Source organism: Rhynchophorus ferrugineus, unplaced genomic scaffold (genome assembly GCF_030347505.1).
Source record: "Rhynchophorus ferrugineus isolate W39M unplaced genomic scaffold, kcgeb_rfMv2 rfM2, whole genome shotgun sequence".
In the NCBI taxonomy this organism is placed as follows: Eukaryota; Metazoa; Arthropoda; class Insecta; order Coleoptera; family Curculionidae; genus Rhynchophorus; species Rhynchophorus ferrugineus.
Window position 1 is genome coordinate 80669571 of NW_027472581.1, and position 14462 is coordinate 80684032.

Consider the following 14462-nt stretch of genomic DNA (forward strand, 5'->3'; position numbering starts at 1 on the left):
ATAGGTACTTAGTATCAGAAAAAATATGTTTATAGAAAAAATGATGATGGAATATTATAAGTATAATATAACATTACAAAATGTATGAAAAATTATATAACACTTATCTCACAGTGACTACACTGTTTTCTCTCGTTATTTCCTACTATCAATGTCGTATAGTGATGAATTATCTCTATTTTTGTTTTCTCATTATATTAGACAAATAACTAACGAATCCAATGTTTTAAAACTTATTAAGGCACACAATCTTCGACAAAAAATAAATTAAATTTACAAGAATTACAATCTTATTTAGTATAATGTTTTAGTCTCAGTAATCTATCGCAGTTATAACATGGCACAACAGTTACACTTTATTATTACAAATTATGTCAGAAAAGTCCAAGAGGAAGGTTCACATAAAATTCCACTGGATAGACAATGTAAAAAAGACAAATATCAAATCCAAAAATATCTTTCCATTCGACTTCAAAAACATTTCCAAGCCACTCCAGTCTTTCAACATATTACAAAGTATTGGTATACACACAAAATATAGAGAGGAACTTAAACATCTTTGGACATAAGTCAAAAGTAATACGCTAATATCTCTTTCATTCAAAAGCAATGTAGCGAAAAAAAGTATCGTTCATGTTTCTTGATACTTTAGAAGCAATGACTTTCATTGAAACCTTGAAATGATTATTGTATAAAATACCACCAAACTAGCAAAGAGTAATGAGTGGTGATTGTTTCAATACATTAACATCGAAGCCAGGCTCGTTGATAACACTAATCTGTTGGTATAACAGCAAAACCTACTATTAGTCTATTAGAACCCAAGAATAATTAATGACTAGAATCTTAATGGCAGGAAATTCAAAAAAATAAATTAAGTTAATATTAAATAACACATTAATTGAACAGATTGACAAAATTGTAACGTAAGAAATACCCCCAACTTGGGTTTATTAAAAAAATAGTATCGGTTTTATCCGGTATTAATGTATTTTTTGCGATACTCACTTGATGAACTAAATTTCACATATTTGGCGACGTCTTCATCGGTGCGGTCTTCGTCGTCGGTCTGAATGTTGTCCTTGACGGTGAATGGCCCGATAGAACCGGCGGTTTCTTTCGCTTTCTTGTAATTATCCTGTTTGGTGAAGGGTCCAAAAGATCTGTGTTCTTCTTTCTCCTTAATTTGGCTGGCGTACACCAGTTCTCCGAGGGGAATAGCTGCTGGTGGTTTGTATCCTTTTTCGTAAGGAATCAGTTCACCATTTATTACTCTGTATAAAAAAAGCGATTTATAAAGCAAAAATGTCATACCTCAAAAAAAAACTTAAAAGTTTTAAACAATAAACAAAATTAAGACTGTATTACCTTAAAACAACAAAAATAATCATAAAACAGAGCAAACGAAAGCAACCACCTGTGCTTTCGTTTGTTTGTTGATTATTTCATAGTGAAACCATTCTTAAAGGTACCAATAAGTGAGATAAATATATCCTCGTTCATTTAAAACATTGTCAGGTTTCAATTTCTTTTCATTTTTACCAAGTCATTAGTTGTGAACGTTTTATATGATAACAAATGTCATTGAAAAGGCATACGCATTGGCTCAACAAGACCAACACATTAAACTCTTAAGTTCTCAGTCGGAATGTTTCGGATCAAACAAGAAGAAGCCTACTATACAACAGAACAGTCTAAAGCAGATGTACCACGAAAAGTAAAAAATGAAAGTATCTGCAGCTGTTGGAGACGACAACTAAGAAGCTACCAGAAAATTACAATAGGCGAATGACAATATAAATAACTAGACTCAGCAGATAGTTGGTTACTGAGTTTACATATAACAAAACTGCATATATAACTATAACAATAAAACTACTCAACTAAAAATAAACTCATTCCATATACCAACAACGATAGTATTTTAATTGATTTAAAATTCCCAATTATATTCCAATTTGACAACTATATAACTCTAAGTCCATAGGAACTAGTAACATTTCATTATTATACTTCTTTTTAACAGATTCCTTCTTTTAACTAAAGTAGAAATATTTATTTTAACAAATTCGTTTTAGAATCAGACAATATTTTCAATTTCATTTTAGTCTAGTTAAAAAGAGAGACGACGCTGTCTGATTAGTTCGAACACGTAAACAAATGAGCCTGTCAAAGTCATCCGGTTGTCACACGTATGCAAAATTTTAAAAATATTGTGGCTGAATAATTAACTGTAGTTTTTAGATATACTATAATGTTAATAAATTATATTTAATAACATTTTTGTTCAATTATTTCATTTAGATTAGAATTTATTATATGTCAAAGCCAAACTGAACTAAAAGTCAGAGTTGGTGCGGCAACATTGCGACGTTTTGATGTCATAAATATAAATGACGTATGTACAAAATAACTTTGAACAGACTATATATTAGATTTTCACTTGATATAAGATATTATCAGTGAATCATAAAGTTGCTTAAGCTGAATAACAATCACATATTTGTACATCTTTATTAAATTTTATTTAATAATTTTTCCCAGAAAGTGAATTATTTGTATTTAGATTTTATTGGTCAATGAAACTTGACTTGTCAGGGCTATCACTGCTGCACCTGTGTACCTAACTTTATCAAAGAAGCAATAAAATGTCTACACATCAATATGTTTTCCTTACAGGAGCCTATAATGGACATTTATACTGACCAATCAAATTACATGAATGGATGATTATAACCCCATCTAGATATTGGACTGAAATCAATGATGACTGATACGTCAACGGGGCAAGGTACGACCTCATGAAAGCTCAGTAGATTAATGACGATTCATAATAAGCAGAATTTGTTATTTTAGGAATAAATAACCTTATTCTTACCTGGCGTTTCTCCAGGTTTTCGTATCGTTTGGATCATCAGGGACTCTGACACCATGGATAACAGGTATTCCATCATTGTCTACCTGAAACGTAGATCGACCTTTCTTCTTCGATGGGGCATTTTTCACCAACACCTCATCTGATCTCACATTGACAGGCTTGGGGAGAGCATGCGGTATTCTGGACAATAATAACATTTTATTTTAAGAATCATCGCCTCTGTTTTGAATCATTCTCGTTACTTACCTATCACTGTCGATGACGTTTCCTAAATTAGACTGTAGAGGACGATAGTCAGTAGCGTTTCTCACGTTGGCAATAGAATCGAGTCTCAAGTATGTTGTCGGTTGATAGTATGATTGGGACAACGGTATCCAGCTGGGTTGGAACTTTTGATTGTTGTTCGATGATTGACTATAGGACGATTTTGTGTCTAGCGATTGGTCGTTTCCCAGTGACTCTTGTGGGAGCAAGTAAGTGCTGTATGGATTCACCCCAAGTTTCTTCATATTTCTATATGAGTTATCAGTTGTATCTCTGGAAAATGGAAATATAATATGCAAAATTTTCAGTATTTCACTGGACCTTTCAAGAAAATTCGTTTCAAGAAACTGTAATTATGGGCTAATAACTGTTTTTAATAACTACAGTGTATCTTCTTACAAAATATAGTTGAATAATTTTTTTTCATAAAAACTCATTATTCCGCAACCGCTGGAATTATTCTGATTTAGCTTAGATTTTTTGTTTGTTTGTGGAGTTACACTAGATTTTAATATTATATAACTATCTTCTGACTAATCAGTGAATATCTCTTGAAGCCAAAGTTAGATAGATATATGGTAATAATATTCATTTAAAAATACAGACCCAGAAGAAGTAAGCCAACTATAGTTATATATATATATATATATATATATATATATATATATATATATATATATATATATATATATATATATATATATATATATATACGTTCTAGTCTTTACTTTCAAATTTTGTTGTAGATTGCACAGTACGATGTATGTATATGTAAAAAATCTCGTCATTTTCGTAGTTCTATCAAAACAAGGTTCTTCGATTGGTTACCAATATCTATCGGTACGTAACCAACGAAGAACTGCACGATGACCTAGAAATCAAATGCGAAGTTAACCAAGATTTAGCCTTAAAACACGAAAGAAGATTACTAAATCATACTAACGTGGAAGCAATACAATTGCTGGACAGCGCGCATGATGTCAGGAGATTGAAGCGAACCAAACCATACGAAATATAAGTGCATATATAAAGTTTATACCTTTAGTGTAAACTATAGCTATAATTTATTATAATTTTATTATTGAGAAATACATATTGATGTATTTTCTCGCACTCGTCTTGCTTGTGACTTAATTCAAGTACAAATGAGAAATAGTAATAAATTAATGTATAATTAAGATATAATTAATTTAATTATTTGTACTAAGCGTATCTAATAAAGATGTTATAAAAAAAATTCCTAGTTTAATAAAAATGCTTTTATCTATAACTTGTAACATTTGTAGCCATAAATTAACTATTCAATAAAAAAAATTTAAATAACATTTAATCAAACCTAATTTTGGATATATTTTCATATGTTTATAAAACAGAGTATTATACAGAGTGTTAACAGACAACAACAAAAGCCGCTACGAGTGGCCTCCAGAAAATGACTTCCATTGTAAGTTTTTTGTTTAGTTTTGATTTTTATATTTGTTATATTTATTATCATCTATTGAAATAGAAAAAGAAATGTTGTTTGAAATAAAATTTCATAGGAAAAGTCTATTTATTTAGGCTTTTGGCATAATTCTTCGACAGATTCAGAATTCTGCTACAGTTGTTCTAATATTTGAGTTAAATTTTAATTGATTTCGTGAAAACAGCACAGTTCACACAGTTCAACATCTTTCTTCAGATTGTACTATAAATGTAATGCTTCCCACAAATTTTGCTCTAACAGTATATAATTCGAAATATTTGTATAATTATTCCTGTTTCTATTTAAAGTAACTAATCGCAATTTATACATAGCAGGACCTTAATTTACATCGATTTTATTCACCCAATCACCACCAAAAATTATAGAATCCATATTACAAATTATTTCTTAATTGCAATTCAATTCTTAAAAACAAATTCAGTTGTAATACTACAATGCAAAAGGAAAAATAATTCACTCATTCCATTTTTGTATATATGTTATATTGAAACATTTTAACCATAATAGCATTAGAACTATTGATACTTAAACAAGCATATAATGAAAATATGTTTAAAGATTAATCATTTCTGTTATAGTAGTGCATTGCCTTAGTTTGCAAAGTTTCTCCTTAATACGAGCATATTGCTATAAATTATCAAGGTAATTAATAGAGTTACGAAGTAATATAAGTCATAATATGGGTATTTTTCATATTGCATATGAGAGCTATAATGCAATTAAATACTTCATAACAAAATCACTGTTAGTCTTTGTTTCTAATTTTATTAGTTTCAAGATTAGCTAATTGCACAGTGGTGTCAGTGTACAAGATTCAAAACCAGCACATGAAGTAAGAACATATTGCTCCATTAAGTAAATATAACAAAGAAAACTCTTTCTACATATCAATATGATCTTTTAAAATAATATTTAGAGCCAATGTTGCAAATAATTATAAACTTAGTGTCTTGGAATTGTCTATTGTGCATAGTATTTGTTTACTTTATTTTAAGTTTACTATTTTCTATTGATCTGGTTCCTACGCCTTATTCAAGGTAAGTAATGGTAAGATATGATCATATTACAATTATCTAATTGAATTTTATTATAAATTATCTAATAACCATTATAATTTAGACAGTATTGCTTAACTGACTATTAGAAAATATTAATTATGTTTTCATATGTTAAGTGATATAATTTCTAGTCGTGGTTTATCAATTTTTATTATACCACTGGCTGAGCAATGTCTTTACAGGAATATATTTAATAATATTATAATAAATTTACTTAATTTAAACAATTACACTTCTATTTTCTATTAATCTAGGTTCCTACACCTTATTCAAGGTAAGTAATGTTAAGATTTGATCATATTACAATTATCTAATTTAATTTTATTATAAATTATCTAATAACCATTATAATTTATACAGTATTGCTTAACTGACTATTAGAAAATATTAATTATGTTTTCATATGTTAAGTGATATAATTTCTAGTCGTGGTTTATCAGTTTTTATTATACCACTGGCTGAGCAATGACTTTACAGGAATATCTCCTTTTATACTTCCTTGTACAGCTTTCAATATGTCTACAATCTGATGGGTCTCTTAAAGATATATAAAATATGTAGGTCCATATCTTACAAGGTTAGCATCACAAATAAATTTACTTAATTTAAACAATTACACTTCAGATGACCCTCTTAAAATTGGTAAATTTACTAAATGTTGTTGTACTAGCTTGATTTTGCCATAGTCGCCAAATTTTATAAGAAAATACCATACTATGGTCTACAAATGATGCCCGACGCCAAATATCAAATTAATAATGGTATTGAGTTTGTCCAACTTGAAATATCTGCGTATGTTGTATCATGTTTTTGAAACAGACGGAATTTCGAAGTCAGTTTATTGTTTATTGTTATGTTCGACTGTATATTTTTTTAATGTATATTCACCGACTTCTCCGTCAATTATCGACCGATTTTCAAAATTCTTTTTTTATTCGAAAGAGTGCATTTCCGAGGTAGTCCCATTCGAACCAAGTCAAGACCTGTTGGGAGGAAGGGAAAGAATCGAAGGAAACCATAAAATGTCAAAGGCACGTACAAAGATTTCACATATTTTTTATCTGAAATAGTGAGATATTTGAGTATAATGTTATATCTGAGCTAAGGTGACGGAAAATCGTAAGTAGTTCATTGGAAGAGCCAAGTTTAGTTTGCTTTTTAACCATATCATATGAGACCCCGTAGAAATATTATAGGCAACCGCTTCTACTATGTAACAGAGCGTTTAGTTCACAAGCAGAGGTCGCGGGTTCAATTACTGGCGGGGACAATAGCTTTTTGTTGTTGTTCTAGGTTGGTTAGAACATTTCTCAAATCTCTTAAGCTAGATAGCGAACCCCGGGGCCTGAAGCGTTCGTATTTTCTCTCATACGGGCTGTACGTTTACTCGGCCTACCCATTGTAATACATAACAAAATAACTGCGTAATTTATTATCTAAATGTATAGTAGTATAAAGAGAAAAACAAAATATTTTTAACAATAAAATAACTTGTTGAAAGCTAAAAAGTAATCAAACTTAGATTTTTAACACAAAAAAGTACATTGTAATAACTAAATAAAATAAGCAAGAACTTTATTCAACCTATCTACTACACATATTTTATATTCTACCATATAAACACAATTTAGCTTAATATCTACCTAAACCTATTTATCATCGGTACCAAGCCCAAACGATACAAAAATAATAACATAATTTTATATCATATACATAAAATTAAATTACAAATAAATCAAATCCAATTTGTAATTGTTGCTTTGGCATTCAATTAGTAACTGCGATGAAATAAATATATATAATTATAATATCACTTGACAGACGCCGAATTCTTCAAGCAAAATCACTTAAATATTTAAGCGTCCATCCATCTCGATGGTGTATTATGAAAATGGAAAAATATCACGTTAACCAAAAAGCAGAGCTGTTCAGAGCCAAAATCAAAGAGCTGTACTTAATAGTCGGAATATATTCTCAATTTGACTTAAGATGAAAAAGATTGGTTTATTGGTCAGTTATAAAACTTATTTGGATTTATGGGGTGCAAGTTAGGAGTTGCACTAAAACACAAAACCTAGTAATACACGTAACCACGTAACTAACAATAAACTGCATAATCAAAATCAATACAGCTGTACTTTACCTTAAGTAATCTTAGGCACTCATCTTGTTCTTACCATATGGTAATTCAATGCGAAACTCTATAACCTTTTAAAACTAATACTCCGAAAATGAAATCTAAGATTCATTATTTAATGTCTGCCCCTAATTTGATATTTAATTAATTCATTATTTTCTTGATATTTTTTATTGCCTAATACTATTGGTTTACTGAGCAAATTGCCACGGAAAAAGTCATATCAAATTACAGACAGCTTTTTGATCGTAAAAAACAAATTACATCAGTATATTAGCCCTGATATAGTTAGATAATATGAAACACTAGAGAAAGGCCAATAAAAGAGAAATTTATGGTATCAAAATATACGTACTTGTTACTGCTAACACTCGGGCCATCAACTCCACTGTTTGACCTGTCCCGCCTTTTAACGATCAACTGAGCAACATTGCCATCTTTGGTGACCACACTTAACGTTTGCGTGTCCTCTGGGTTCAAACTTCTGGACACCTTCAGCTCAGTCCGCGTGTGAAATGGAGCCGCCGTTTTCTTCACAGTCTCTTCTGCGAATGTCAAGGAAACTACCAACCATGTTGCCACAAGAATAATTTCACACTAAAATAAAAGAAAAAAAAAATTATTTATCATAAATATTCAGCAAAAATTATAAAAAATCACATATGTGATACATTAATTAGTTAAAATTATTTCGTTTGAGTACATTTTTAATAAATTTATTTTACTCTACATTATTTCAACTAATTTACAACTATGATCAATTAAACTTAGTTATCTTGTATTATGTTAATTTATTATGCTATTTATTTAAGTTTTAATTATTGAATATTTGTAAATTTTAATTCATTATAAGAATAATTATAGTGGAAAATTTCCATCGCTAGACTCGAACCCTAAAATGACCATTCAACGTCTTGACTTTTGAGGAACATGTACCACATCTAAACGTTTAAAAACTATTAGATGGTCAGTATTTAACGATTCATAATATGCAAAATCATGGAGCAATGCTTCTAATGACCCTTTTGTTTGGATGTAATTTTACTTTTTGGTGGCTAAGCTGTTAGTCCAGTTAAAACATATTTAATAATGTTTTACTTTTTACTTTTATCATGCCATATTGATTTAACATATTTAAACAACCAACAACCAAATCAAAATAGTGATATAAAAACACAAACTAATTTCATTAAATTCTTTACTGTTAATTCATATTGAACTCAAGTGTTGAGTTTTTTTCGTATGCAGGTTTATAGAAACGGTTCATAACTGCTTTATTGTCGATGTTTAGTTCCATTGTCATATCGCAAGTTTAAAACATTTCTTATGAACAATCTTCTTGAAGCTGAAAAAGCTAAAAAAGTTTGAATAATGGAAAATTTAAATATATACTTAAAAGTATGCTTAATGAAAGCTACTTTAAGGCTAAACCGATTTTGTAATGATTTTCTAATTATTACGATATTTTCTTTTTGATATTTGATATTCAGCATTACTGTTCCTGTTTGTTATTTTATCATGTTAATGTTAACCCGCATGTAAAGTAAAATGTATGTAGCGTATTTTATAGTATCTTATATATTTCCGTAAAGAAAAGAAAGCTGTTGAAGTTGTCGAGGAAATATGTGAAATTTATGATTTTGGTTATATAACAGAACGCAGATGTTATTTAAATATATCCAATTTCAGATATCTTGCGGACATAAAGGTTCGTTTCTAATTAAGCATCAGTATCAATAAAAAATATATTATTTAAGCAACCCTAATTACGGAGAAAAAAATTATATTAAGAGTTTTGAGAATAATGTTCCTAAAACAACAACAACAACGTGTTAAACATTTCATTACTGTAAGAGGTCGCATCTAAAAGATAGAAAACTAATCACAGTATTTGAAGGATGCCCCAACAACAAAACAATTTTATGAGCTCGAATTCCCCTGTAATTTTAATGGATCTATATCCATATATTTCTATATCTCTCTATAGATCTATATCTATATATTTGTATAGAATCTAACTTCTGGATTCTAATTCATAAACGAAAAACATAGATATCATTTTATGTTACGACTAGTGCATTAGTGGCACCTTAAGTGCCAATTAAGTTAAATAAAAAAGCCCTGTGAGTGTTGCCAAGACATTGAATCATATGCTGATATAATTGTATAGGAATGACAGTTCTTTGCATATGACAATTGATAAGAGATAGCGTGTTTAGTCTAGTTGTCATCACATCTCATGAATATAGTGTTTGGAATTATTGATTCCGTTTAAATTAAAACAAGTTTACATCGACGGTATTGCCACTTTCGTCCGTTAAAGACAAAAGGACAAAGAAAATTAAAGCTAAAAAATAACTACACGTTTCATAACATCTATACAAAAAAAAGTAAAAAGGAATATACACATAGTCTATCCAAAGTTGGTGCGAACATATGTCATCCCGGGTCATCCCCCATTAACGGTTTATGACGTTAAAACGGTGCAACTTTGAGTTTTAGTATATTTTGTCTTTGACCTATAACAACATTCTGATCTAAATAAAATTATGAAACAAAAATGTTATCAAATATAATTTATTTTAACATTATAGTACGTCAAAAACTACAATTAATTATGCAGCCGCAATAGTTTATAGGTCAGAGTTATAACCTCTTATTACTATTGTTTTGAAGAATTTTGTGTACGTTAGACAACCGGACGACTTTGACGGGCTGGTTCGGTTACATGTTCGAACTTATCAAACAGCATTGTGTTTTTTTTTAACTAGAATAAAATGAGAAGGAAAATAATGTCGGATTTTAAAACGAATTTCCAAATTACATAATTGACAGTAATTTTGGATAGACTATAGAATAACTTAACGCAGATCCTGAAGTAAAATATTATATTATAACTTAATTATATTAATAATAATTGTAATAATTTCCCTATATAATAGTTTTAGATCTAAAATGTATATTACAATTATTATTTTTATAGTGGTACTGACTATATTTAGAAATTATAACTACTGCCTTATTTGATATTCATTTGAAGTGATGTAATTTGTTCTATATTTTTTCTTTTATTTACTTGCATATTAATAATGGCTTATTAATTGACTATTTATTAGCTTATAAAGCACAAGGTTAAAGTAAATGGTCTCTTATCTAACACTTATATAATTATTGTTTTATTCATGTAGTTTAAGTAAACATCCCTCATATGTTTTCCTAAAATCATATGTTATGTTTTTATGTATATAAGTGTCCAATAGTTTAGCAAAAGCTGTATATGGACTGCATTGTTCGACATAATATATGAATATTTCTATCAACTGGCATATAAATAACATCACTACATAGTATAAAACAAAGTCGCCTTTTCTGTCCCTATATCCCTATGTGCGCTTAAATCTTTAAAACTACGCAACGGATTTTGATGCGGTTTTTTTCAATAGATAGAGTGATTCAAGAGGAAGGTTTATATGTATAATACATGCATAATATACTAAGGCAACATTGCTAATTTTAGAGGTTTCTAACGTGATGTCGTAAATTAGCCTATTTTTTTAGGCTTATTTAGCAATTAGCAAAAACGCTGCCTAACCCTACGAGTTAGATCAAATTAATGTACTGCATTATTGTACACCATAAAAAGGTCTACAAAAAAGCCCGCGATGGTATATATACGATGGTATATCTTTTAGGGATAACCCACATTAACCATTTTTATTGTTTACTTTTTACGTGAGAAAATGGCTTATTTACGAAGCTATTTTAAGCAATACGGCATTAATCCTTATCGAATTAAGTACCTTAAATACAGTGTGCAATTAATATAGATCAATATGGTTCCTTACAGCATGTAAATTAAACAAATATTTTCGGAGATATTACAAATTTAAAATTTGCGTTTAAAAATGTGTAATGTAATAAAAATTGTATGAATTTAGATATTCCAAAGATAGCAGGAAATCTTCATAGTAGGTATAGGGGAAGACGAATTGTTTTACTCCAAATTTAATGCGTGCAGGCCAAGGGCAGTAATGAATGAACCAAAAATACTGGATCGATTTTAATCATGTTTTCATTGAGTGACATAGGCATATATATTTTATGCCCGTGCAAAGTCGGAGCGGGCCGCTATGTTTTTATATACAACGTTCATATTTTTTCTGTAGTGTATTTAATTTAGTATCAGCATTGCACCCGTGCGAAGCCGGGGCGGGTCGCTAGTATCTAATAAAATGCTCGTATCTATTAGCAACCTTCAGAAGGTATTAACAATTTTATAACATTTAATTTTTAATGACCATAAATTGCAGTTTTATTAATAACATAGAGTGTTTTTGTATATACAGTGAACAGAAGTTTTTATATTATTATTTCTGGTAATTGCTGAGAGTAGCACCCTTTGTTGTATTAATTAAACGCACAGTCAATATAAAAATATAAAAAGAGTATCAGTTTAAAGTAATGTAATGTATTAATTATTATAGCACGATGTTCTATTTTTGTACATTAACTTGTAGAATGCCATCGATCAAATGGATAATATGAAAATACAACTTGGTTGAAGATAACAGCAAGGGTAATAATAAAAATTTGTTATAATTATATAGGTTTATTTATTTATCAAGACTCAAAAAATGGGCCCTGTCAAGTTTAAGATATTTTCCAAAATAACTGAATACTCTCTTAAAGATTATTTTGAAATAACAGGTGCGGCAAAAGTATCGCTACCATTTTGATTGCGCACCATCTTGGTTATGTTACGTTTAGCTTTATTTCGCTTTTACTCTTGTATTGTGTAAACGTCCGTATTTTATTATGGATAAATATACGCCACAAGAACGAGCAGAAATAGTGACAATATTTACTTATAATAATCGTTACATTATTGTCACTCAGCGGATATTACGTCAAAAATATCCTGATCGTCCAGTGCCTCACAAAACCACAATTTATCGTTTGCAATTTTCGACTGTATAGTACTACAGCAGGAAGACCTCGTTCTGGAAGACAACAGACGTCTTGTAACGCTGAAGATGTGGCTCTGGTGCACGATGGTATTGCAGAGTATCAGAAACATGAATTCGTGGCACGTTGTAGAGACGTGGTTCCAGCAGTACACATTTCTGCACGCAGTTTAAGGTGAATTTTGAAAACTGATGTTCTTGTACAAAATTCAATTATTCCAAAAATTGCTTCCGAGAGATCGTCATCAACGATTTGAGTACCCTAACGCAAACCTAAGGCTGGTTGACAATCTGGTAAAATTGAATCCCATTTTCTTCTCAGTGACCACGTCAATAAACAGAACAGTAGGTTTTGGGGAACACGGAATCAATTAATTCATGAAACATCATTGCATCCACTAAAAACAACTGCATGGTTTGTAGCTGGAAACATAATTGGTCCCTATTTTTTTGAAAATGACCAAGGTGTTACTGTTTCTGTTACTGCTGAACGGTACCAAGAATGATTCGAAATTGTCCTGTGCCTGAAATGGAAGATCAAGGACTAGAGGACATATAGTTTCAGCAAGATGGCACCACAGCACACACGGCTCGTTCAACAATTCAATTATTGAATGACGTTTTTCTACGAAGACTAATTTCGTGAAGTGGCGATTTAACATGGCCAGCAAGACCTTCTGATTTAACAGCACTAGACTTTTCTTATGGGTTTTTTAAAATTCAAAGTATATGTGAATAGGCCGCAAACGATACAGCATCTTAAAGACAATATTCATCACGAAACTGAAAAAATTTAGTTTCAGATGATGCAGGATGTCAAAATTTGAGATGAAAACTGCTTTAAAAAAGCCCAAAGTTGAATAGACAAACGCGATCACCATTTAGCCGATATAATTTTTCAATCATAACAAAAAAATATATAAAGACCAAATAAACCTTTATGAAAACCAAACTTACTTATCATTTCTTTGAGAAAATTTCTAGGCAATCAAAATGGTAGCAGGACTTTTGCCCCATGTTGTATTACTTGACACGAGGCTGCGATTTACTTCAAACAAAAAACAGACCACTGACAAGAAGAAAACAAAAATTAATACATTCTAGGTAATCGCGTAATATTTTTTTTATGATTCGAAAAAATCCACCGTGTGTTAATTGCACAAATTGGGATATCAAGGAAAGTTTTCGCGTTCGAAGCCAATCGGTTCGCCTACTTTTCTTACTTTCACCCGATTATTCCGTCTAATATTTGCGCGATCTCAAGTTCAATAACTGGCGAAACGTATTGTTCGTTCATCTGCCGGTCGCTTGTCGCCAGTAAAAGTTCTCACTCGCTCGTAGCTCACTAGTTGTTTTGTTTTGGGTTTTTTTTTCTTCATTGCCTCTCTTCGTTGATTCGTCTCGAATAACACGAGATTGGAGTGAGTTTTCTTTCTGTTAACATCTTGGATATAATCGCTCTTTGAATCATTTTAACACGTGGTTTGTTTATATATATTAAAATTGTTGATAATTAATTTTAAAAGTTATTTTATGTAAAGTCTATATGAATTTTAATAAAATGTCCAATTATTAAAATATTCATTACGACAAAAGACATATCCGAAAGATTTGCAGTGGCTCGAGGCCTGTCCATGTACATTTTGTTTTGCAGCCGTATGACAGAAAACTAATG

General features: G+C 30.3%; 1 protein-coding gene across 1 annotated transcript in view; it reads right to left on the minus strand.

The window, feature by feature from the left end:
• Positions 1 to 14462, minus strand: part of LOC143191424 (uncharacterized) — a 47881-nt gene that overhangs the window by 16320 nt on the left and 17099 nt on the right. Inside the window, exons 2-5 of the mRNA XM_076396477.1 lie at positions 8179 to 8420; positions 3125 to 3415; positions 2879 to 3058; positions 1009 to 1274 (exon numbers count right to left, since the gene is read on the minus strand). Of these exons, the coding sequence (XP_076252592.1) occupies positions 1009 to 1274; positions 2879 to 3058; positions 3125 to 3415; positions 8179 to 8420 (979 nt within the window). The remainder of the gene's footprint in view (positions 1 to 1008; positions 1275 to 2878; positions 3059 to 3124; positions 3416 to 8178; positions 8421 to 14462) is intronic.